The sequence below is a fragment of the Giraffa tippelskirchi genome, chromosome 1 (assembly GCF_054371585.1).
Source record: "Giraffa tippelskirchi isolate mGirTip1 chromosome 1, T2T-mGirTip1v1.2.pri, whole genome shotgun sequence".
Lineage (NCBI taxonomy): Eukaryota > Metazoa > Chordata > Mammalia > Artiodactyla > Giraffidae > Giraffa > Giraffa tippelskirchi.
Genome location: NC_137275.1, coordinates 204,609,475 through 204,636,477, shown reverse-complemented (window position 1 = coordinate 204,636,477; position 27,003 = coordinate 204,609,475). Strand labels below are relative to the sequence as shown.

Below are 27,003 nucleotides of genomic sequence, written 5' to 3'. Positions count from 1 at the left end.
TTAAAAGTGGGCACAAGACTTTAAGAGACATTTTTCCAAAGAAGACATATAGGTGGCCAACAAACACATGGAAAAATGCTCAACATCACTAGTCATCAGAGAAATACAAGTCAAAACCACAATGAAAACCACACCTGCCGGAACAGCTATTATCAAAAAGACAAGAAATGACAAGAGTTGGCCAGGATGTGGAGAAAATGGAACCCTCCTACACTGTTGGTGCGAATATAAACTGATGCAGCCTCTGTGGAAAAAAACAATATGGAGATTCCTCAAAAGAGGAAAAGTAGAACTACTGTATCATCCAGCAATTTCACGCCACTGTCCTAGCAGTATGTACAGTGGTGAGGGTGAAGGTGGTAGATCAACCTCAGGAAGTTAATTTTTGGAGTAAAATACCCAAGTTTGGGAACTCAGGGCACAGGAGAAGACTGAGTGAAGACTCAGAGCTCTTTGCTTACCCTCATCACTGATTCTAAACCTTTCCTCCACCAAGCTTGACTAAGCCAGGTGCGACATCTGTTGGAAATGATATCCTGTGCCTAAGTTTTGCTCTGCAGTCTGGGCTCTTCACCTTGATGAGCAGTGGAAGAGGGCCGTGGTGGACGTAAGTGCCGTGAGGATAGGGTGATGCAGGGAGAGGTTATCCAGGCAGGCAGAGAGAGCAGAGCCAAGTTGCAGCTTAGTTTGACTGCACCCGATTACGTCACAGGTGAGCCTCCATGCCCTTGATGCTATGGGGCTGCTGGATCAGCCCTTTGGAACTCTCCAGCAGTTATTGGGTTTGTGAAGTTTTGTTCAAACTGTTCAGAAAATGTAATAATCCCTTGCTATTAGTATCAACTAGCACTGCTAATTCTACCTTTAAAATAATCTTTTAGGATCTCCATAGATGGATAGAATTGTAGTCTCTCCAAAAGCAGCAATTTCATCCCAGGAAGATCCCTGAGAGCCCTGTTAGCTCTAAGTGCTCACCTCTATGAACCCACTGAGACACCAGCTGATAAGGCATTGTTCAAGACAGCACTAAAAAAGTCCTAAGTCCATCTTAAAGGAGGAAATCTGGGGTACCCAATACACCCCTCAAGCTGTCTGACCCAGCAGCACCTTCCACCACCAGTTGTTGTTGCTGTTCAGTCGCTTAGTCGTGTCCAACTCTTTGCAACCTCATGCAAGGCTTTCCTGTCCCTCACTGTCTCCTGGAGTTTACTCAAGTTCATGTCCATTGAATCGGTGATGCCATCCAACCATCTCATCCTCTGCTGCCCTCTTCTCCTTTTGCCTTCAGTCATTCCACCATCAGAAGCCATACCAAATGCACTTACAGCAGGGGAAGACCCTGGTCCCAGGTTGAGAACCCAGGGATGGCAAAGCCATTGCACAAAGCTTACCTGATAACTCTAAAAAACTGTGAACTCAGAGCAATTAGGAAGAGAAGAGGCACAGGCTAGCATGCAGAGCAGGCTCTTGTGCAAGCCTGACTGAGCTGCTGGGCTGAGGATGGACACCCACCTGCATCCTCTACAGGTGAGGCTCAGCCTTCCCTTTCCCAGACTGGAAGCAACGTGCCTTCTGCTCCCTCTAGTGGCCGGTAGATCGCAATGGCGAAGAAACTGAACTGAGAGCCGGAAGGTTCCTTCATTACTACCCGATGTTACCCTCCCCCGACGTTTTCTTCTTAGCCATGGAGCAACTCTATGATGCAAAGCCCCAGGCAGAGGCCACAATATGTACAGGCCGGGGAGGATGTGTGGTTGTCACCAGGCTATTGGCTGTCACCAGGCTGTGGCTGTCAACTTGAGCAGCATTAAAAGCCCTGCCTTTGGGGTCTTCTGGAAGCAAAGGCTGCCTGACCCCTTCCCTTCACCTGCTCTGACTCAGGAGGTAGAACGTTAGAATTTGCATTTCTAGCAGGTTCCAGGTAATGCCGCAGCTGCCAGACAGGGGACCCCATGCTGAGAATCACCAAGTGAGAAGGTAACAGGGGACCCCATGCTGAGAATCACCAAGTGAGAAGGTAACAGGGGACCCCATGCTGAGAATCACCAAGTGAGAAGGTACAGCTGGAAGCTGTTGGTCTAATTGCATCATTGACAGGAACGTGATAGTACCTGCCATGTTCATTCACCCCTCAGTATCAAAACAGAAGTTATGAGGGCCTTCTAAATATGCTCCACTGACATATAAACTAGCCTGGGGTTCCCGAGCCAGACCCCAGCCCCTTCCCTCCTCACCTAGCTGGGTGCCAAGCAGCATCCTGTGTGCTTTGTTAAGTACCATTGCACCTGCCCCTGACCTGTGTGAGGATCGTCAGGTGTAGTAGCAAGAAAACAGTTCTCAGCGCCTGGGTTCATATCCCCGCCTGCCACCTCTTAATGGTGCCCTTGAGGGCAAGTTACTGATATCGCTGAGCCTTCATTTCTATGTAAAATGGTGATTGTAATATTCCTACTTCATAGGATTCTCATCAGAAGCAAATGATTCATGTGCATGAAAAATTTCACACAGTATAGGGCCCCTAGAATGTGCTTGGTAAATGTTCACTGTTCCTATTTTTCATACCATATGGAGCAGTTTAAACATACCCTGAAGGCAATAGGCATCCTGGAGAGATTTATTAATAGAGCAGGGAATGATATTTGTGGAGCCCCCTGCTGGCAGTGAAGCCAGGAGGAGGAGCAACCATTTAAAAAATATTGTGCTTTAACAAGTACACTCAATTGATAACAGAATGATTACACTCAGCCCAGTCCATAGGATGGCACTAGAACGGGCAAAGCTGTTAGTTGAAGATATCGCCTATGAAAATTCTGGTTCCACAGGAAGAGTTGCACACACAGAGCTGTAGCCCTCTGTCTGCTGAATCAGCCTTGGTTGGATCCAAAGGTTCATGCCTGAATGCAACCTAACCCAGGTGGGATGTGGATCCACCCTGGCCATGCTGCCTGGCCTCTTCTAGACTTGAAATTAAGGTGCAGTCTGGGCCTTTCCTAAATCCAATGGCCACAGGGCCAGCTCCATGTGAGGCCCTGGGACTGAATTGCCAAGGCTTACACCTGCAGTTTTGCACACCAATTGCTTCCATTTCCAATAGACGCCTTGATTCACATGAACACCCATTTTCTATGCGAACTGTAAGCCTGATTGTGAATCCCTGCATAGCTGGAGTCCTAGACACCTTCCAGTCTCCCCCTCCAGGGATGTGGTTTCCCTGACAAGCCATATCCAGGGTGAGGGGGACAGTTTGGACTCTCCACCTCTGGTTCCTTCTACGTCTAAGTTCCCTTCTTTTTCCAGTTCCAAGGTACTAAGGAGCCTCAATCAACCCCAAGTTTGCCCCAAAGTCAGCTAAGTCTGTTTTTGATAGTAGAAAAGAAAAAAGGTGGAAGGCTAACCTCAGTGACCAAAAGGGAAATTCAGTCAAGATTTCTTCAGTTATGCCAGAGAAGCACAGATATGTTGTGGACCAGAAAAGAAAGAGAAGAGGAACTAAAGAGACTCTTGATGAAAGCAAAAGAGGAGAGTGAAAAGCTGGCTTAAAACTCAACATTCAAAAAACTAAGAGCATGGCATCTGGTCCCATCACTTCATGGCAAATAGATGGAGAAACAATGGAAACAGTGACAGACTTTACTTTCTTGGACTCCAAAATCACTGCAAATGGTGAATGCACCCATAAAATTAAAAGATGCTTGTTCCTTGGAAGAAAAGCTATGACAAATTTAGACAGCATATTAAAAAGCAGAGAAATTACTTTGCCAACAAAGGTCCATTTAGTCAAAGCAATGGTTTTTCCAGCAGTCATGTATGGATGTGAGAGGTGGACCATAAAGAAAGCTGAGCACAGAAGAATTAATGCTTTTGAACTGTGGTGTTGGAAAAGACTCTTGAGAGTCCCTTGGACTGCAAGGAGATCTAACCAGTCAATCGTAAAGGAAATCAGTCCCACATATTCACTGGAAGGACTGATGCTGAAGCTGAAAGTCTGGTACTTTAGCCACCTGATGGGAAGAACTGACTCATTTGAAAAGACCCTGATGCTGGGCAAGATTGAAGGCAGGAGGAGAAGGGGACAACAGAGGATGAGATGGTTGGATGGCATCACCAACTCCAGGGACATGAGTTTGAGCAAGCTCTGGGAGTTGGTGAGGGACAGGGAAGCCTGACACGCTGCAGTCCATGGAGTTTCAAAGAGTTGGATACAACTGAGCAACTGAACTTAACTGACTGAAACATCCAAGAAGCTCAATGAACTCTAAGAAGGATGAAAACAGAGTCCTACCCCAAGACACATTATAATCTACCTGTCAAAGCCAAAGTCAAAGAGAGAATTTTAAAGGCAGCAAGAAAGAAGTGCCTTGTCACATACAAGAGATCTTCAATAAAATTTCTCATCATAAATGTTGAAGACCAGAAGACAGTAGGTTGATATATTTAAAGCTAAAAGAAAAAACAAAAACAAAAACTGTCAGTTAAGAATCTTATTTCCAACAAAACTGTCCTTCAAAAGTGAAGGAGAAATTAAGACATTCACAGATAAAATAAAGCTGAGAGAGTTCATTTCCACTAGACTGGGTCCAGGAAGAAATGCTAAAAGGAGTCCTGCAGGTTGAAATGTAAGATACTAGATAATAACTCAAAGCTGTATGAAGAAACAAAGATCACAGCAGAGGTAAAGCCCATGGGCAATTATAAAAGCTGGCATTTTTGTAACTTTAGTTTGTAACTTCACATTTTGTTTTCTACATAATTCGATACTATTGCATTAAAAATGTTACTTTATGTTTTTGGACACACAATGTATAAACATGAAATTTTGGAATATCAACAAATGAAAGGAGTAGGTTCGGTTCAGTTCAGTCGCTCAGTCGTGGAGTGGGTACAGAGCTGTAATGTAGCAGAGATTTTGTATGCTATTGAAGTTAAGATGCTACAAATTCAAATTAGAGTATTATAACTTTAAGATGTTAAATATAATCCTCATGATAACTACAAAGAAAGTAGAGATAGAATAAATACTAAAGGAAATGATAAGGGATTTAAGGCATTTTACACATAGATAAAAAATCAACTAAACACAGACAGTAATGTAAGACATGACAGACAAAAAAGTTATAGGGTATTAGAACAGAAATAGCAAAATTACGGAAATGAATCCTTTCTTATCAGTTCAGTTCAGTTCAGTCACTCAGTTGTGCCTGACTCTTTGTGACCCTATGGACTGCAGCAGGTCAAGCTTCCCTGTCCCTCACCAACTCCTGGAGCCTACTCAAACTCATGTCCATAGAGTCAGTGATGCCATCCAACCATCTCATCTTCTATCATCCCCTTCTCCTCCCACCTTCAATCTTTCCAGCATCAGGGTCTTTTCCAATGAGTCAGTTCTTCCCATCAGGTGGCCGAAGTACCAGGCTTTCAGCTTCAGCATCAGTCCTCCCAATGAATATGCAGGACTGATTTCCTTTAAGATTGACTGGTTGGATCTCCTTGCAGTCCAAGGGACCCTCAAGAGTTTTCTCCAACACCACGGTTGAAAAGCATCAATTCTTTGGCACTCAGCTTTCTTTATAGTCCAACTCTCACATCCATACATGACTACTAAAAAAACCATAGCTTTGACTGGATGGACCTTTGTTGGTAAAGTGATGTCTCTGGTTTTTAATATGCTGTCTAGGTTTGTCATAGCTTTTCTTCCAAGGAGCAAGCATCTTTTAATTTCATGGGTGCATTCACCATTTGCAGTGATTTTGGAGCCCCCCAAAATAAAGTCTGTCACTGTTTCCCCATCTATTTGCCAGGAAGTGATGGGGCCAGATACTATGATTTTAGTTTTCTGAATGTTGAGTTTTAAGCCAACTTTTTCGCTCTCTTCTTTCACTTTCATCAAGAGGCTCTTTAGTTCTTCTTCACTTTCTGCCGTAAGGGTGGTGTCATCTACATATCTGAGGTTATTGATATTTCTCCCGGCAATCTTGATTCCAGTTTGTGCTTCATTCAGCCCAGCATTTCCCATGATCTACTCTGCATATAAGTTAAGTAAGCAGGGTGACAATATACAGCCTTGACATACTCTTTCCCAATTTGCAACCAGTCTGTTGTTCCATGTAAAGTTCTAACTGTTGCTTCTTGACCTGCATGCAGATTTCTCAGGAGGCAGGTCAGGTGTCTGGTATTCCCATCTCTTTAAGAATTTTCCAGTTTGTTGTGATCCACACAGTCAAAGGCTTTGGGGTAGTCAATAAAGCAAAAGTAGATGTTTTTCTGGAACTCTCTTGCTTTTTTGATGATCCAGTAGATGTTAGCAATTTGATCTCTGGTTCCTCTGCCTTTTCTAAATCCAGCTTGAACAACTGGAAGTTCATGGTTCACATACTGTTGAATCCTGGCTTGGGGAATTTTGAGCGTTACTTTGCTCAGTAATTACATTCAGTGTAAATGGACTGAACTCTCCAGTCAAACAACAGATGGTAAAAATAAATAATTTTTTTTTAAAAAATCCAATTAAATGCCGTCTACAAGACATTCATTTTAGATCCAAAGGATGGAAATACATATTCTATACAAATATTAAACAAAAGTTAGTGACAGTACCAATACCAATATCAGACAAAATAGACTTTAAATGAAGAGACAAAGAAGGACATTATATACTAATAAAAGTTTCAATATAGCAAGAAGATATAACACTTATACATATTTACACATCTAATAACAGACCATCAAATTATATGAAGCAAAAATTAATAGAATGGAAGGGAGAAATGGACAGTTTTCCAACAGTATTTGAAGACTTCAATACCCCACCCTCAATGAGGATAAGTAAAGAAATAGAGGACTTGAACAACACAAGACTCAACACTATAACACAACTCTCTAACAATGGAACATATATTCTTCTCACATGTACACAGGATACTTTCCAAGATAGACCATACGTTAGGCTACAAATTGTTTCAATAGAGCTTTTAAATTTTTTAAAAAATTTTATTTATTTATGGCTGTGCTGAGTCATGCAAAGTATCTTCTCTGACCACAACAGGATGAAGCTAGGTATCAGTAAGAGACAACATATAGATTTAAGCATTTAGATTAGAAAACAAGAAAGATCAAGCAACTTATATTTACAACTTAAGAAACAAGTAAAGGAACAAACTAAACTCAAAGCAAGCAGAAGGAAGAAAATAATAAAGATTAGAGCAGATCTAAATGAGACTGAGAATAGAAAAACAACAGAAAAAAAATCACTGAAACCAAAAGCTGTTTCTTCAAAAAGGTTCAACAAAATTGACAAACATTTAGTTAGACTAAGGAAAAAAAGTGTCAAAATTACTAAAATCAGAAATGAAATGGCAACAGTATTACTGATTCTACAGAAATAAAAAGGATTGTAAAAGAGTACCATGAACAACAGTGTGCAAACTGGATAACCTAGATGAAACAGACAAATTTCTAGAAACACGAAACCTATAATGCTAAATCACAAAGAAATAGAAAATATGAATAGACTTATAACTAGTATGGATATTGAATCAGTCATCAAAAATCTCCTGATAAAGAAAAGCCCTAGACTTGATGACTTCACTGGTGACTTCTACCAAACTTTTAAAAAAGAGTTCATACTAATCCTTCTCAAATTTCTCCCAAAAAGTAAAGAAGGGGAAACTTCTTAACTCACTCTGTGAGACCAGCATTATCCTGATACCAAAGCCAGATAAGGATGCTACAAGAAAAAAACAAAAAGCAAAAACTACAGACCAACATCCCTCATAAACATCAATGTAAAAGTCCTCAACAAAATATCAGAAAATCAAATTCAACAGAATATTAAAAGGATTCTATACTAATGACCAAGTGAGACTTATTCCAGAAATCCAAGAATGGCTCAGTGTTTGAAAACACATCACATTAACAGAATCAAGGGGGTAAAAAAGCATGATAATCTCAACTGATACATAAAACCTTTGACAAAATTTAACACTCTTCCATAGAAGGAAACTACTTCAACATAATACAAATCATACATGAAAAACCCATAGCCAATATCATATCCAATGGTAAAAAACTGAAAGCTTTGCCTCTAAGATCAGGAAAAAGGCAAGGATGCCTGCTTTCACCTCTTATTCAATGTAGCAGTTGTGTTCAACATAGGAGTTCTAGCCAGTAATTAGTCAAAAAGAAAAATAAAAGGCAACTAATTTGAAACAAAAAGTAAAATTCTGTTTGAAAATGATATGATCTTACATGGAGAAACCTAAAGACTCTACACACATGAAAAAAAATGTGTTAGAACCAATAAATGAATTCAACAAAGTAGCAGGATATAAAGTCAACACACAAAAATCAGTAGCATTTATATACTAACAATAAACAATTTGAAAACGAAAATAAGAATGCAATTCCATATATAATTACACCAAAGAAAAGAATGAGATATTTAGAAATTAACTTAGCCAAAGAGGAAAAAGACTTGTACAATGAAGTCTACAAAACATTTTGAAAGAAATTAAAGAAATATTTTTTTTAAATGGAAAGACATTCATGCTCATGAATTGGAAGACTTAATATTATTAATATGTCAATATTACACAAAGCAGTCCATCCTAAAGGAGATCAGTCCTGAGTTTTCATGGGAAGGACTCATGTTGAAGCTGAAACTCCAATCCTTTGGCCACTTGATGCGAAAAGCTGACTCATTTGAAAAGATCCTGATGCTGGGAAAGATTGAAGGCAAGAGGAGAAGGGGACAACAGAGGATAAGATGGTTGGATGGCATCACCAACTCAATGGAGATGAGTTTGAGTAAACTCCGGGAGTTGGTAATAGACAGGGAGGCCTGGCGTGCTGCAGTCCATGGGGTTGCGAAGAGTTGGACATGATTGAGTGACTGAACTGAACTGACACGAAGCAAACTACAGGTTAAACGTGTGTGTGTGTGTGTGTGTGTGTGTGTGTGTGTGCACACGCACGTGCACTAAGTCACTTCAGTCGTATCCTACTCTTTGCAACCCTGTGGACTGTAGCCTGCCAGGCTCCTCTGTCCATGGGATTCTCCAGGCAAGAATATTGGAGTGGGTTGCCATGCACTCCTCCAGGGGATCTTCCTGACCCAGGAATCGAACCTGCATCTCTTACATTGCCTGCATTGGCAGGCAGGTTCTTTACAACTAGTGCCACCTGGGGAGAATGTAATCCCTATCAAACTTCCAATGATTTTTTCCCTCAGAAATGGAAAAATCCATTCTAAAATTCATATAGAACATCCAGGGACATGAATAACTAAAACAATCTTGAAAAAAAAAGAACTAAGTTAGAAGACTCACACTTCCTGATTTCAAAACCCACTACAAAGTTACAATAATCAAAACAATAAGATATTGGTTTAAAGATAGGCATATAGACCAAGGGAATAGAATAGAGAGCCCAGAAAACAAAACCCCCACATATGTGGGCAAATTTTTTTGACTGGGAAGCCAAGATCTTTCACTAGAGAAAGGACAGTTTTTTCAACAAATATCTCTGGGAAAACTGGATATCCACATGCAAAAAAATAAAGCTGAACCCTTAACCAACACAACATACAAAAACTAACTGAAAATGGATCTAAGACCAACGTATAATGAAATACATCTCATAGCCATTGTGATGGCTATTATTTAAAAAAAACAGAAAATAAGAAATGTTGGCAAAGATGTATAGAAACTGGAACTCACGTACAATGGAATATTAGTTAGCTTTTAAAAGGAAGGGAATTATTACACATGCTATAGTGTGAATAATGTGAATAAAACTTGAGGGCATTATATTCAGTGAAATAAACCAAATATAAAAAGACAAATACTGTATTAATCCACATATATGAGGTACTTGTTGTTTAGTCACTAAGTCATACCCAACTCTTTTGAGACCCCATGGACTGTCTGTGGGATTTTCTAGACAAGAATACTGGATTGGGTTGCCATTTCCTTCTCCAGGGGATCCTTCTGAACCAGGAATTGAACCTGAAGTTCCTGCCATGTCTCTTGCATTGCAGATGGGTTCTTTACCACTGAGTCACTGGAGAAGCCCATGAGGTACTTGGAGTAGTCAAAATCATAGACAGAGAAAGTAAACTGGTGAAGGCCAGGGGCTGTGAGATGGGAATGAGTGAGTGAATGAAAGTCGCTCAGTCGTGTCTGACTCTTTGCGACCCCATGGACTACACAGTCCATGGAATTCTCCAGGCCAGAATACTGGAGTGAGTAGCCTTTCCCTTCTCCAGGGGATCTTCCCAACCCAAGAATCAAACCCAGGTCTCCTGCATTGCAGGCGGGAGTTATTGCTTAATGAGTATAAAGTTTCAGTGTTGCAAGACAAAAAGTTCTGGAGGTAGATGGTGGTGATGGTTGCATATCTGTATGAATATACTTAATATCTCTGTACACTCAAAAATAGTTAAGATGGTAAATTTTATACTATATATATTTTACCATAATAAAAAAAAATGAAGGGAAAAAAGAAAAAGAAGGAAAAACATGAGCAAAAGATCTGAACGGACATTTCTCCAAAGAAGATACCCAAATGGCCTTAGCACATGAAAGGGTGCTCAACGTCAAGAGTCATCAAGGAAAATGCAAATCAAAACCACAGTGGTATACCACTAGTATTCTAGAATTTAAAAGTCAGATAATAACAAGTGTTGGTGATGACACAGAGAAATTAGAACCCTTATACACTGCTTAATGATGCAGCTGCTTTGGAAAATTGTCTGGCATTTCAAGTGACTAATTATAAAGTTACCATTTGACATACTAATTCAACTCCTAGGTATATATCCAAGGTAAATGAAATATATGTCCATTCAGAAACTTTTATATAATGTTTACAGTGGCATTATTCACAATTGCCAACTACCCATCAACAGATTAATCATAGATAAAATGTGGTATATCCATAAATAGAGTATTATTCATCCATAAAAAGGAAGTGCTAACACATGTTACAGCATAGATAAGTCTTTAAAACATTACGCTAAGTGAAAAAAGTTAGTCACAAAAGTCCACATGTTATATGATTCTGTTCATATGAAAGTCCAGAAAGGGATAATCTACAGAGACAGAAAACTGCTGAACGGTTCCTAATGCTGGAGAATGGGAGACTTAGAAGGGTGATAGCTAAATGGTACAGCATGAAATTACAAAATGGATTGTGATGATGGATGCACATATCTGTGAATATACTAAAAACCACTGAATCATACACTTTAAATGGGTATTATGTAAATTATATCCCAATAAAGCTGTTTTTAAAGATCTCTATGTCTACCAATTCATAGAAAATACAGGAGGCAAGAAACAAGTTAAATAATGCCACAAGGAAACAAGGACCCAAATCATAATGTACCCAAATCATAATGTGGGATATTTTACAGACAAATGTCTAATTCCTCAAATAAATCAAGGTGTAGAGGGAGGCAGAAGGAAAGTTGCAACAGAGTGAGAGCCATAAGAGACATAATGAAATGCATGATGTGGATCATCTATCAATTCTGATTCCAACAAACTTACTATAAAAAGAATATCTTTAAGATAATCAGGAAAATTTCAATATGTTCCATAATTATTTTTGGTTTTGTTGGTATAACGATGATATGTTATTATTGCAATGTCCTTATTGGTAGAGATTCCTGCAGAAGTTACAGGAGAAATGACAGGAGGCCCAGAATCTGCTATGAAATACTTTGAAAATTTCCTCCTTCCCTTTCCTTTCTTCTCCTTTTCCTTCCTAAAAGAACAATCAGTCCAAAAACCAAGAAGATAGGCCTCAATGCTATGAGGGTCATGTAGCCACAATGGCCCCACATGGCATCCTGGAGCGCGAGCAGAGTGAGAATGCCCATAGGATGGATGGATGGACTGGCAGAGGGTGTCAGAGACATCCATGCCAGGGAGAAGGCTGGGCGGTGCAGTATGGTGGTCAGAGCCAAGGAGGGGGAGGGTGTGTATGTAGGAGGGTAGAGTGGCACAGGCATCAGAGCATGAACAAGGCGAGGAGGGAATCACGTGGAGAATGGTTGGGCCGGGAAGTCCAAATCAAGGCTGGGTGAGGAAGGTTTCCACACACAGGAGGGGCAGCAGCCGCGATGGGTGATGTATTACATACAAAGGAGTTCATCAGATAGGTTAAATTGTTAAGAATAATGACAGTCAGGTTTCTTATTGTTGGAGAAGGGAGCTGTAGACAGAGAAAAGGAAAAAAGTAAAAATGAACCCTGTGATAGCAGCTTGAAATTAGACGAATTTTTGTGAACGCGTGGTTTCCAATTCTCTGGTGGTAAAGAATCTGCCTGCAATGCAAGAGACCCAGGTTCAGCCCCGGGGTGGAGAAGATCCCTGGAGAAGGGAATGACTACCTACTCAGGTATTCTCGCCTGGAGAATCCCATGGACAGAGGAGCCAAGTGGCTACAGTCCACATGGTCACAAAGAGTTGGACACAACTGAGCGACTAACACTTCACTTTCACAGATAGATATAGAAATAGATATGGAAATAAATGCGTGTGTGTGTGTGTACAGTGTCTGTCCATTTAGAGGGTCTAGTAGCAGCAACACCCCACCAGCAATGAGCACATGCAATGCCCAGATCTTGCTCTCTGAAGGAACCAGACCAGAGTTCATTTGGAGAAGTGGGTAACTGCAGGACTCGGCCAGGTGGCCGAGTTTTATCATTTTGCTGTTTTATCATTTTGCATCAGAAGAAAGAAAATGCTGAAAGATAAAGACATGTCAAAAGGACACAGAAGCCAGCTTGAAGGAGCATCAAAATGAATACAATAACCAAGTATAACCTGTTGGATGGCATCACCAACTCAATGGACTTGAGTTTGAGCAAGCTCCAAGAGATGGTGAAGGACAGGGAAGCCTGGCGTGCTGCAGTCCATGGGGTCACAAAGAGTCCGACACGACTGAGTGACTGAGCAACTACAGCAAATAGCCCACTGAATAAAATAGGAAACTAGAAATCCACAACAGCAAGAATAAATAAGTGATTAGATTGAAAGTTTGATCATGAAGAGGGTAGTTATGTAGTTTTCAAAGTACCTCCCCCAAATATTAACTCAAGGGAAAGGAGAGGGTATGCTATGGGGAGGCACGCTGACACCTCCTCGGTGAAGCCATCCAGGTGAACGCTCACCAGCAGTCAGCATCTCCCTAGCAGGTTGTGGTGATAGAGGGAGCACTGTTCCTATGATAGTTCAGCCAAGATGCATAAGCTGACTCCAATAATGAGGAAACATCAGAGGAACCTGAACTGAGAACTGTTCTAGCTTGAAGGAGGCTAAACAGACATCACCACTGAATGCAGCACGTGATTCTGAACTGGATCCTTTCAGGACAAAGGACACTCTTGGGACAACAAAAGGCTCTGGAGGATGAGGTGGTGGTGATAAAGCAGGATAAAGGCCTGATTCATTCGGGTGTCTGTACCATGGTTAGGCAGGAGAATTGTTTGCAGGACTTCACACTCAAGTACTCTCAGGGTTAATGGAATATCTGAGCAACTGACTCTCAAATGATTCCAGAGAAGAAAGTTTTTGTATACTGTGCTTCCAAAAGATACTCCAAAAAAAAAAAAAAAATAATGGGGTGAGATACAAGTGAAATGAGATTAAAACAATATTGGTCATTTTTGAAGCCAATAATAAGTACTTGGGAATTCATTAGACCACTTTCTTTGCTCTGGTGCATTAAAGAAAAATGTAAAGCCAGTGCTGACAGAAGACAGATGGAGGAAGAAGGGGGAAGAAAGAAAGGACCCACAGGGTACCCACTCTGTCTGGGGCAGGGGACGAAGTTGTGAAACCCTGGTCCTAACACTGATGGAACCAGAGAGAGCCTCAGTGGATTGCAAGGCACAAAAACAAGCACTAGAAAAACTAAAATACTTGTCAAAAAATTAAAGAGGTAGCAAAAATGAGGTATACTAAAGAGTGTTCACAGGGAACATCAAGAAACGATGTCTTGAAATTTTAAATTAATGAATCAAGCGCTTTCCAGAGAACTTTAAAGAGAATCTGTTGGCAGAGCCTGTCTCTCTCGGAATAGGAAATAGGGTAAGGAGGAGGGAGGAGGCCTATTAGTCTTCATTAAATCCTTTCTGTCTTATTTGTTTATTTTTGGGGACGCTACTTTGACAGACAGTTAGAAGACAAATTGCTGAGATGACCTTGTCAGTCAAGCACTTTTCATGCATCCTTACATTTCTCCGCCTCTCTTGGGGTCAGGTGGGGACTAATGGACCATGAGATGAGTGACATGTGTCGCTCCCGGAGTGAGGCCACTGATCTTCCTCCATCCCTCTCTTCTCCATGGTGACAAGGCAGACCCAGGAGATGGATGAGCCTGCATCCCTGAGCCACCCAAGCAAGGACCAGAGAGGCTAGGGAGCCACAAACACCGGCTTGGCATGAGTGGGAACAGAAGCTCGGCTGGATTAAATCACATTTAACCAGAATTCACCTTTTATTTGTTAAGGCAGCACAGTCTAGACTGACCAGTAAAAAGGGAATTTAAAAATAATAACATGGCTTTATTAAGTGGAGGGATTGGGGGAAGGCTTTGTGTTTTCTTAATTACACTAAGAAGAAAGTAACAACCTAATAAATGTGAATGTTGGGTGGCTGTTGTGGTTTGGTGGGTTTATGAAAGCAAAAGCCCCTGTACATGCTCTCAAACCTGCCACAACCTGAGACCACATTAACAAACAACCTGAGATCACATTAATGAAGCCCACAGAACACCCAGCCATGTGTGACAGCAGCTTGTTCAAATGCAAGCACACTGCCCACCACACTTTGCTGGCCCTTCAAGGCCAAAGTGATGAATCAGTGATAAATGACTCAGGGAATAATTTTAGACACAGAGGGCTGACTAAATGTTTCTGAAAGATGTTGAAAAGATAAAAAAAAAAAAAAGTGTACCAGATGCCATCTCTGAGGTTGTTCCTACAGACCAACTCACGGGCCTATTTCCAGCTGGCATTTTCAAGGGCCGGTAGCTTCAGCAACTCCCCAGGAGCTCAGAAGCCCAGCCACAACCATCCCCGTCACCCCAGTTATCAGCACCCCCAGGAGCCTTGAACAATCAGTGCACAGTGGGAAGGCACATAGGTTGATATACTCGGGGGTAAATTTAGACGCAGAACTGTTTTGCATCCTTATTTTTCTGAGTAATCTGTTCTGCCAAGTTTCCCCCTTTATAGTCTTGGACCAGCCAATTACCATGAAAATCAGATGAATAAATATTGAAGAGAATGTGTTCATCGTCTATTTTCGTGTCCTCACAGCAAGCAAGCGACATTATATTTTTAATTAAGTCTTTCATTTCCATTTTCCCTTTCAGCTAAAGCTGTCCTCCATAGGATCAATTAAGCTAGATAATCAGATCCAATGAAAAGCCCCCCAAAAGAACAGTTATTAGTAGGTGTGATTCACACATTTTCCCAACCATACTGCAAATTTCTTCTCCAAAATTAAAGTTGTACAGACAACACAGTGCGGGGTGTTCGGGGCTTGCTCAGACATTTGCTCTAACTTCATCTCCTTCTTACCTTCTACATTATCTCTATACTGGCTTGTGAATGTATAATATATTAGTAGTACATATCTTTTCATAAATCATCCTTTTGTCTATAAGGGCTGAGTGACCAAAAAAAAAATTACTAATCATCTTTGATCTATAAGAGGGTATAATTTAGCTAAATTTTAATTTTAAAAAAATACCTAAAATTTTCAACCAAAATATTTATATTCTCATAGAATTGCTTAGATATTTTCTCTCCTATTAGAGGTAACTACAACAAATTTCATAAGTAGTCAATCAGATGGAAAGAACTCTGGACTGAGTCTGTGTATAAAATTCATTTGCGAACCCAGGTTGCCTTCTTGGGTCCTCAGTTCCTAACCTGCAAAAGTCTGAGGTTGATTTATGTATTCAGTTATCCAATGCTTATTGAACACAACTTATGTGCCAGGACTTATTCTAGATGGTGGGAAATAACTACACTGAACAAGATTGCTACCCTCATGGGCATTATAGTCTAGTTGTTGTTGTTGTTTAGTCTCTAAGTCGTGTCCAACTATTTTGTGACCCTGTGAATTGTAGCCCGCCAGGCTCCTCTGCTCATGGGATTTCCAAGGCAAGAATACTGGAGTGGGTTGCCATTTCCTTCTCCAGGGGCTCTTCCCAACCCAGGGACTGAACCCACGTCTCCTGCATTGGGAGGCAGATTCTTTACTGCTGAGCCACTAGGGAAGCCCTGTTGTCTAGTTAGGGAAGCTAAATAATAAATTAGCAAATAAAAGAGTGCTTGTTTGTGATAAGTACTTAAGGGTAAGAATAAATCAGGGTAAAGAAGTAGCAGTTATACAAAGTATTTTCCATGAGATAAAATGGTGGGCCGAGGAGGCTTCTCTGATTTGCAGTAAACCTAGATCATTGTAAGAGGCGCATATAACCCCATAATCTTGACACCCCTTGATGAACACACAACCAAAGGAAGCAAAGACGATGAAGACAGATTTCTCTTATGAACAGCGCCTGAAAAAATTCTAAAGGAAATATTCAGACTCCAAATCCAAATCCATGATTACTATGTCATTGACCAAGCAGAGTTTATGCCAGGATGAAACATCAGAAAAATCTACCTGTGTAATTCCCCAGACAAATGGACCTTAGGGGAAACAAATCATGGTATTATCTCAAAAGCTGTTGAAGAAACATTTGATAAAATTCGATACCTATACATGATAAAAGTAACTGGGGTAATTAATATATATGTTAATGAGAGCAGAGATTATCCTTCCAGCTGGTCATGGACATACACCAGTTGCCAAAATCAATGTCTGGATTAGCAGTCCTTCAGTACACATTTGTTGAGTGAAGAATGAATGAATGAATGAAGTCTTTTAGGCTGATTAGAACATCTACAAAAGCTTACATCATCCTTAAGGGAGAAAGTGAAAGTCACTCAGTCTTGTCTGATTCTTTGCGACCCCTTGGACTGTAGCCCACCAGGCTCCTCTGTCCATGAAATTCTCCAGGCAAGAACACCAGAGTGGGAAGTTGTTCCCTTCTCCAGGGGACCTTCCCAACTCTGGGATTAAACCTGAGTCTTCTGCATTGCAGGCAGATTCTTTACTGTCTGAGCCACCACAAAAGCTCGCATGAAAATTTAGAGGCCATTTCTTTTCAGGTTGGAAACTGCACAAGGGGGCCCTCTCCTGGCCAATGATCAAAGATGCCCTGGTCAGCTCAGCAGTACCCTGTGAGGTCTGGGATTTGGAAGACAAGAGAAAAAACTGTCAGTGTTTGCAATTGCATGACCGCTGGTCCAGTAAAACTACTACAGTCAGAAAAATTTCCAGAATCAAGATCACACTACTCTCTTCTCCCTGCAGCAATAACTATTAGAAAAAGTAATCAAAAATAACATATCACTAAAAACAGGTACTAAAACTAGGCACTCAAGGAAGTAACCCAATAAAGGAAACAGAAGAACTTTCTGGAGAGAATTTTAAAATTCTAACAAAAGATATCTTAAAACTAAATAAGTGGAGACATGCCATGTTCATGGAGGTGATGATTTACTATTAAAAAATGTCAGCTCTCCTCAAATTAATCTACAAATTCAGCGCAAGTCCTCTCAAAACCCCAGCATATATTTTTAGTGACTTGGTAAACTGAATCTAAACTCAGAACAAAGAATAAAGGTCTGAGAATAGCTAAGACAACTTATGAAAAGGAGACTCAAGAGGAAGGACTCACGCCACCAGATATTAGGATAGTTTAAAGCCGTAATGACTAAAGCAGCATGGAACATGCACAAGGAACAGAGTGTCAAACCAACAGAACAGAACTGAGAGTCCAGAAATAGACCCTTGACACAGAGAACTTACTGTGTGTTAGAAGGAGCATCACATCACAGAGAAAAGATGAATTCTTCGGTAAATAGTGGTGGGAAAATGGACTCACTACATGGTGATTTTTTAAACGTTGGGTCCTTCTCTTATATCATCTTCTAAAGTAACTTCAGTTGGGCTTGAAAGGTAAATGTGAAAGATAAAACCCTGATGCTAATAGGAGAAAATATGGAAGGAAGATGTAGTATACCTATGATTTGTAGCTGAGAAATCTTTTAAAACTAAAAACTATAAACCATAAAGGGGAAAATTAACAGATTTAGCTATATTCCCAGAAAAAAAGACTTTTATTTGTTGAAGACGGTCACAGACAAAATTATCTGAGAGGTGAAGACGTGGGAGAGTACATATGGGCATTCTATGACTGGAGAAAACTCAAGAGAGCCCATCAAGAAAATTAAAGGGGAAATATGAGGGAAAGATAGGAATATAAAATTTATGAAGAAACCTGGTAAAGTGTAATCAAAGACTTGCATGGCAAACAATAAGACATCTCTTCACTCCCCGCCCCTGTGAGATTAGCATAATTAGAGAGAGAAGAGGCAGATGAGGGACCCTCATCCTCTGCCACAGTGCATGGTGATAACCCTAGCCATTCTGGAAGTAAATGCAACCCCACAGTGACATTAAATGTATGCACATCCTGCAATCCAAAGTTCCACTCTTGGGATATGCCCAAGAGAGAACGGTACCAGGTGCGGGGGGAAACAACCATGAGGTCTGCAGCGACTTCAGGTTTTCACTCCCCTCCAAAGGAGCTCAGGAAGTGATGTGCAGACTGTGTGTCCAGTGAGCCCCAGATGGCCCACCCAAGGAACAATTCGTCATGCATAGGCACCACTGACAGAGCTCAAAAACATGTACTGAAGGGGAAAGGAAATGATTTGTGGAACAATATCATGTTTGTGAATTTCTTAAACACAGAAGCACAAAATATGTATTTTCCCTGGTATGTATATATGTGAGAAAAAAATCCACACAACTAAGGAAAGTGGATTGGAAGGCTATAAATTACATTTATGGGGCATAGTTGACCAGGTGGAAGGGAAAGAGGAGATGCAGAGGTCTAGGGAGCCAAGGTAGGCAGGCAGCTAAGTCCAGACACCTGAGGCAAAACGTCATCTCTAACACACACAGTTCAGTTGTGTCCAAATTCAACTGAAGACTGTCTTCATCCTTACCTGTCAATCAAAAATTGCAATATCTGTCATATAGAACAGACTTGTGGTTGCCAAGGGAGGGAGGGTACGGGGGAGGGAAGGACTGGGAGTTTGGGATTAGCAGATGCAAACTATTATACAGAGGCGGGATAAACAACAAGATTCTACTATATAGCACAGGGAACTATATCCAATGTCCTGTGATAAACCACAATGGAAAAGAATATTTATATACATGTACATATATATATATGTCTGTAAGTATAACTGAGTCACTTTTCTATACAGCAAAAATTAACACATTATAAATCAACTATACTTCAATAAAATTTTTAAAAATACAACATCCTTTACTATTGAGATAACTCTACCTGCTGCATTGTTCTCACTGGATAAAAGATTTTAAATAACAATCCTGGAATTTACTCAATAGTTAGGCTAGTGTAACTACATTTATTAAACTTAGTAATTCTCGGACTGTGCCAGGGTGAAGTCAAATTTGTTCACTTAATGGAAGATGGGGTATTCAGTCAACCCTACAGAATTATTCAGACACAGTTGTTCTGCTAGGAAGAGCCAAAAAGCCAAACTCACTGTCATGAGCCATTACTTCTCTGGGTGGGAAAGCAAGAGACAATTAATAGGAGGCTTACCTACTGCTCCGTCACATTTTACAACCTGCAAATAAAATCTTGTGGTTCAAATTGTAGAGAAATTTGAGGTGAGTATCAAAAGCCCAGGAACCCTGTACTTGCGAACAAAGATTCACTAGGAATGTGTTTGGAAGGGAAACTCTCGCAGTTTTTGTATTTACTTTAAAGAACATGAGAATTAAGGCTTTCCACCTGGGCTCTGGTGAATCTCCAAGTCTTATAAGTTGCATGGGGCTCTAACCATGGGCTCCAGTAATCTGACTCTGGCCTGGAAGTAAGTCCTCTGGGCCTGGTCTCCAGGGTCCCAGAAGTGTGACTGTCAGGACTCAGCAGGCATATGTGGGTAGAGAAGGGAAAGTGGTCCCCAGTGCAGTGACCTAGGGGAGACTGTTGGAGGGAGGGTGGCTAGTGCAGGCCACACTCTGCCCTGTGCTCACCGTGCCTTCTGGGTCCACAAGCAGCAAATGTTTGGCCTGGCCGTTGTGCATGCCAGTGAGGACGAAGGAGCCTGGGTTGGTGGTACTCTTCCTGACCAAGAAGTCTCCATCTCTCTTTAGCAGCCCCTCTGCCTCTTTCCTGCTCATCTCCCCTTGGTACCAAGGCTCCGCTTTCAGTTCTTCCAGCATCTTGGCATCTGGTGCTCTGGGTGAGACGGGGCTGATGCACTCCATGGAAGCTGCCTTGCTCAACACAGGCCCCAAGGACTGAATCTTGAGAGCATCTTCAAAAGGCTCTGCCAACAACATGTGCCAGCAACACGTCAATTCCAAGGAGAGCAAAAGATAAACAATACAATGTGAGGGTTGGCAATGCAAAGGCATCTTAGACCAGGGGGAAGAAAAGTAGAGAAAACTGACTGGATGGTAAGATAACAAGATTCATTGTAATGGCATTTGAAAACGCAGCCCAAAACTTGGCATGACTCTTTCTGATGAGTCTGCTTTCCCAAGACAGCTGGGCATTGTATCTTGTGCCAAAGATTCAAGCATACCCTTTGTCTCACTAGTTAGAATGACTTCATTTTTGCATGCTGCAAGAGGCCAGGCATACTACATGCCATCTACTTTCTCTGGAACATTGGCTAGCCTCTTCAACAAATGTGCTCTCTTCTGAATAAAAATCTGCCAATACCAAAGAAAATACACAGAGGAAAAGACAAGTTGCAAGGTTTTGTGCAAAACCGAAACCAAGCCCAACAAATGTTTCTTTCAAAATCTTTGTATTAGGTGCATTTTTAAAAGAGAAGAAAACCAACATTTATTAGCGGCCCTTTGTGTAACTTGCCCCACGCTAGGAGCTCTACCTCCCTTTGACATTCACTTGATTCCCTGCAGAAAAAGGCTCTTGTATGAATGTTTGAGATTCAGCTTGACTCCATGCCCTTCAGAACACACTTCTCACTGCAGGGCATTGCTCTAAACAGCAACAAATATCAGCAGTGAGAGAAGTTGACAGGCACATGTAATTAAATCTCCATGTTCGATTTTCAAACAAAGCAATATGTACAACAGCACTCTGAAAAATGCACACAGTGCTACACAAGAGTAAGGTGTTGTGATGTTTATTTAGGACCACACTGCCAACATGGTACAATGCAAACACCACAAGACCAGGAAAGTTTCTCTCCTGGGCATAGCTACCTCTCCAGAGACCAACACTGCTCCTCGGTCATAGTTTGTACCCTATAAACATTCAGGGAATGCTGTAAAATCAGACCAGTTTGTTAACTGTTAGCAGAGAATGGGCAGAAGTGAAGTGAATAAATGAAACCAAAACTAAGACATTTTGACAACTTATTAAATTATTTACAGATTTGGGCCCCCCGGCAAAAAAAAAAGAAAAAGGTTAAAACTATGGGCTAAAATTGTTTATGTATTTTCTTTTTTCTTTCTACTTTTTTTCCTGATTACCCGGAGTAGTTGAAAATTTGTATTCTGTTTCTATACCATCACCATCACAACATCACCATCATCATCACCATCATCTCAGGCCCACTAGCACCAACATCACCATCACTATCAACATCATCATCACCAACACCACTATCACCATTTCATCATCATCGTCACCTTCATTACCATCATCATCATCATCACCACCATCAGTACCATTACCAGAACAATCAGCACCACTATCACCATTGTTATTTAGCTATAGTGGTTCAAGATACTGCTTCCCTGGTGGCTCAGATGGTAAAGAATCTGCCTGCAATGCAGGGGACCTGGGTTTGATCCTTGGGTCAGGAAGATCCCCTGGAGAAGAGAATGGCAACCCACTCCAGTATTCTTGCCTGGGAAATCCCATGGACAGAGGAGCCTGGTTGGCTACAGTCCATGGGGTCACAAAGAGTTGGACACGACTGAGTGACTAACACTTGGACTTGGGGTTCAAGGTAAACAGAGCACTGGGTCTACTTCTCCAATAGTTTTCAATAGATATTAGCTTCTCCAGGGCTCTTTCTACTTTCTATCTCCCCTTCTCTAGTTTTGGGAGTAGGAGTGGAAATTGAGGGATGAGAAAAGGGTGGCTTGGGCTTTCATTTTTCCCATCTCAAACCCCAGCCTAATCTAACTTTCCTCAGGCTCTGGGGCCAGAATTCACTGGCAACTTGACTAAATTAAGCAGTGAAAATGGTCTGCTATAAATTCAACTACTAAAGTGAAGTTGGGAGACATTGTTAAAACTGGAGCAGAGGGTCAAGGAGCTAACAGTTGGTTCTAAATTTTACAAAGTCGCTTCATACCTCCTAGGCTATTTTCACATTTTTTTTAAATGAAGAGATTGGATTAGATGATTCTGCAGTTCTTCTGGCTCTGGTGAATTTTTGTTTGTCATCCAGGGAGAAATAGACTATTGTTATCATGGTGCAGCCTATTCATAAAAGCACTCAATGCTATCCTCACCCATATACAATACCAAATATTGAACCAGCAGTGAATTTACCAAACTTTTGGGATTCTTTATTTCCTCCTCTGCAAAAGAGTAATAATAATGATAATAATAATATCTACCCATAAGACCACTGGAAAAATTAAATAATATGCACCTTTCCACGTGGTAGAAACTCACTAAATACTAGTCTCCTCTCCCTCCCTCTTCAGCCTGTAAAATTCTCAAGGAAGTTGAAAAAGAAATCTGGCAATGTAAAGCTATCTGTGAGCTTGGAAAGCTCTTTCAAAATTCTTTAACAACAATTTACACTTTCATTAACCAGTTCACAGATGACTTGTTTTTCCCAATCTGTATGACAAACAGAGGTCCCTGATGCACATCACACTAGAGTGCAAGCAACAGTAGTTTGGGGTCACTCTTCTCATCCCGTTTTATTTTTCATCAGAGCATTTGTCACTACCTGTAACACATGGTGGTTATTTAAACTCCATGAGAGTAGGGACTTTGTCTATTTTGTTTTCCTGTATATCCCCAGTAGATAGAATAGTATTTGACACCTGGTAGGTGTTCAGTGGAGAGGAAGAAGGGGGAGGGAAAGTGGGTGTGTGTAGGCGAACACGTGGGTATATTACAATTTCTCGCTTACATGTTAGTTTTGTTCAGCAGATTAATAGCTCTGTGAAAACAGGGGCCAAGCCATTTCAGCTTGGCATCCTTAAAACTGATACAGTATTTTAGGCACACAATATCCAATTAATACCTAAGTGAAGAAATAAATGAATGCATTCATTTATGTATATCATTTGTCTGAATATGATTGCCAAGAACAAAGTTAATTATAAAAAGAGGGGGAAGTTGCTTTGTCTTCTGCAGAGAACTGCTGAGAAGGTTGTAATACAAAAGCAGGGCCGGCCAAGTTCAAAGCCTTGAAAAACTCAATCATAATCCAGAAAAAAAAAACAAACAGCCAATCAGCATCCTTAATCAAAACCACACTGGAAGAAAATTCAGTAATTGCACAGATTTCAAACAAAAGACAAAGTTAAAAAAAAAAAAAAAACAGCCTTAAAAGAAAAAAACAATAGCAAATGGAAACGCACTCATGTCAAAGAGGTCTTTCCGCGGGCTGCTCTCTGCACTGCTGCCTGTGGCCGTCCCCGTCTGTTGGGGGATACGCTGGGTATTGACATAGGTGGGGGCTTCTCCCATAGGAGCCACATGTGATTTCCCTTCAGGCATGCTGTAGATGTCCAAGGATCCTGCAACAAGAAAATAGACCTCTTTTCCCTTCTGATCGTAATGCTATTCATGTTAAGCCACTCAGTGTTTCACAGAGAAGTTCCTTTAGTCCATTCATAAGAAAATCCTCCTTTCAGACGTCCATCTATTAAATCGCTTCTCTGACCCTCTTAGCCTGCTGTGCTTCGGCTAGGATACTCTCCACTCCTTCCTGTCAAAATGGGACCTGCCAGTCCAGGATGACGGACACCATGAAGGTTAGGAGCCTTGTCAAGACCCTAGGCCCATCTGACTCAGGTCGGGGGTGGGCGGGTGGGAGGAGCAGGGGAACCACACCTGCCACAGAAGCTCCCTCAGCCTCCTCATTCCCTCTGCGAAGGACTGAGATCAAAATAACTGCACAGAAGAACAACGAGCCTTATTTTCACTGCTCTTTTTTTAAGTGTAGGTGAATGCTTCATATATTAACTCCACTAGAAATGCAATGCATTTCCAATGCTGTGGCCTCATTATTAGAAATAAAGCAATATTTACCCCATTTGCTTCCTGATGAATTGAGACACTGTCCTTATAAAACAGAACCAGGCTTGTGCCATCATGGGACTTCCCAACTGAACCAAGACTGTTGAGGCTGGACTGGGGGTGGGGGTCACTGCTATTGTCACCCAAGGTGAATGAAGCGTGTGGCAAAGTGTGTACAAAGTGATTCTTTGTATAGGATCACTATTTCTAACACACTTTCACAGACACTCTCAAGATCACCTTGGACCTGGAGAAAGGTCACCTCTCCAGGTGGTGGTGCATGAAAGTCAGCTCAATCCAACCAGCAAGAGTGGGCTCAGGATTCTTTAAGAAGCTTTCCCAAGAGCCCACTGAAGGACTTTTGGCCTGAGACCTATAAGCCTGAGAATGCAAGTGTCCTGAGAAAGTCACCAACTTCATATGATTGCGAGTGTTGAGTGCAGGGTAGGGAGACATACACTCCCTGGTCGTGGTACCCAGAGTGCAGTTTCATATAGGGGAAACGGCTGCTAGAGAATTAACAGGGGCTCATTTGTTCTGTGGACAAGATATTTATTGCTTTCCAATAAGAACTTGAAATTCATTAAGAGTTATGAGTCTCAAGTTCCAGACCAAGAACTTATATAAGGCTCATTTTTTCTCTGGTGAATTTCTTACATTGTCTGTTCTTGATCTGGCTGGATAACTTGGATATAAAAAAAGACCTAATTTTCAAATAAATTTAACAAATTTTTCAATAGAGTCAATATCTAATCTAAGTAATGTGTCTCCCTTAGCCTTTAATAGTTATTCTATGTCTAAGTACATGATTGTTGTATAAAATTTTTTAAATGTATACAGAACAAAGTTGAAAATGTAAAAAAGTGCCTCTGGCAAAGTTATAAATTTAATTTGCTATTTCCATCCTATTCTAAAGTAGAGTCATGTAGTTTGTTGACTCTTTTATGGATTATTAACTGGGCAGCGCAAACGGGTCATCTTTCAGCTGGGGCAGGCATGACATAAAATTCTTTCACGAGAGGAACATTTTAAAAATATACTGTCATTTACCCACTGGCACAAATGGCAATAATGAAGATGAAAACCTTAATGTTAAGCCAACAAATGGTTAAAATATATACATAGAAGCGTACATTGGATCTTAATTCATTTATCACTCTATCTCCTTCAGACCCTGTAGCCAGGGTCCTGGAACTATCAAAAGTTCTCGAAATATTTGAGGAGGTAAAATGTTTAAAATTAAAAGAAACCTTTAAAACATACATATAGATACATACATGTGTATGCTTGTCTGAAAATAACTGTCTAGAGAATAGAGACTGATGTTAGCAATTAAACTAAATAGTACTTAAAATAGTCATACTATTTTTAATGCAGGATGTAGGTGCATGCTTGTAAGTTTGATAAGAAGTGAAATGTCCTCTAAAAGGACCCAGGCCCTGTGATGGACTTGTATTCCAGGTACCATCTCTGCCAGGGCCGGTGTCACTCTGTTCTTCCTAAAGGTGACCATGGAAGGGGGAGGTGGGGAGGAGGAAAGGAAGGCAAAACTACAGGATTTGGAAGCTACCAGGATTCAATATTGACTCCAGAGACTCCCACCTTAGCCTCTTTTGAACTGGGTGTGGAGTTGGCCCTGGGGAGGTGAATTCCTCAGTCCCTGGGTGGGCAAGCCCTCCTGCCAGAGAAAGGCCTTAGGTAGATAGTCTCAGCGTGCAGGAGAACAGGAAGAACTGGGAGGGGCGGAGAGTGAGCCGCTCCCGGTGCCCAGGGAGGGATTATCTGATGCGTGCCCTCCGACATCCCTGACAGCCATTATTTCTATTTCTTTGCTCTGGTATCCCTGACAGCCATTATTTCTATTTCCGTGATCTGGTTGGAAAACTGCAGCCCCACTCACAGCAGGTATTTCCAGTCAGCCACTCTGTCACTCCACAGGACAGGAACTACCCACTAGGGAGCACATCACTTTTAAAAGTATTTTTGATGTTTCTTGTCCACCTTACCTTGCCTCTCACCTTGCCTGACAGGTGTTTGCTGCCAGTCTTCACCAAACAGGTCTCCTAAGTGTCTCCCCTGGTAGTAAGTTTGCTCTTTTCCTGTAAACTACAGACAAATGTAAATACAAAATGAGAAAAAGTCCTACTCTTCTTGCGTCTCCACCTTTAAAAGCCACAGTACAGTAGAAGGGACTTCAATGGCCAGTGGATTGCATCCCTGTGGCACCCAGTTTTCCCTTCATGCTTCACAGTTGACATGAAGATTTGGGAAGTAAGTCTGTGTGGGTGTGAAAAAGAAGCTACATCTCATCAAAACTACAGATGCTCCCTGTTTTCAATACCAACCCCACCACCTCCCTTCCCTAAGTAGACCATAAATTGAACTCTCTACATACAGCCACATCATGCAACATGCCTTAAAATAGATTTTAGTTAGAGACTATTTATGTGTCAGAACATACTTCCCACCCAGCATATACACCTATAATCATTCATTCCTGGGCAAATCCACTTTGTCGATTCCTTCTTATAGAGCTATTGACACTTGGCTTCAGTGTTATTTACCACTTTTATTGTCATC

The 27,003-nt window shown here is 41.1% G+C and overlaps 1 protein-coding gene across 1 annotated transcript in view; it reads right to left on the bottom strand.

Moving 5' to 3' along the window:
• The window catches only part of SHC3 (SHC adaptor protein 3), a 327,593-nt gene that overhangs the window by 16,471 nt on the left and 284,119 nt on the right, over positions 1–27,003 (bottom strand). Inside the window, exons 13-15 of the mRNA XM_081572376.1 lie at positions 26,430–26,529; positions 23,763–23,921; positions 20,208–20,503 (exon numbers count right to left, since the gene is read on the bottom strand). Of these exons, the coding sequence (XP_081428502.1) occupies positions 20,208–20,503; positions 23,763–23,921; positions 26,430–26,529 (555 nt within the window). The remainder of the gene's footprint in view (positions 1–20,207; positions 20,504–23,762; positions 23,922–26,429; positions 26,530–27,003) is intronic.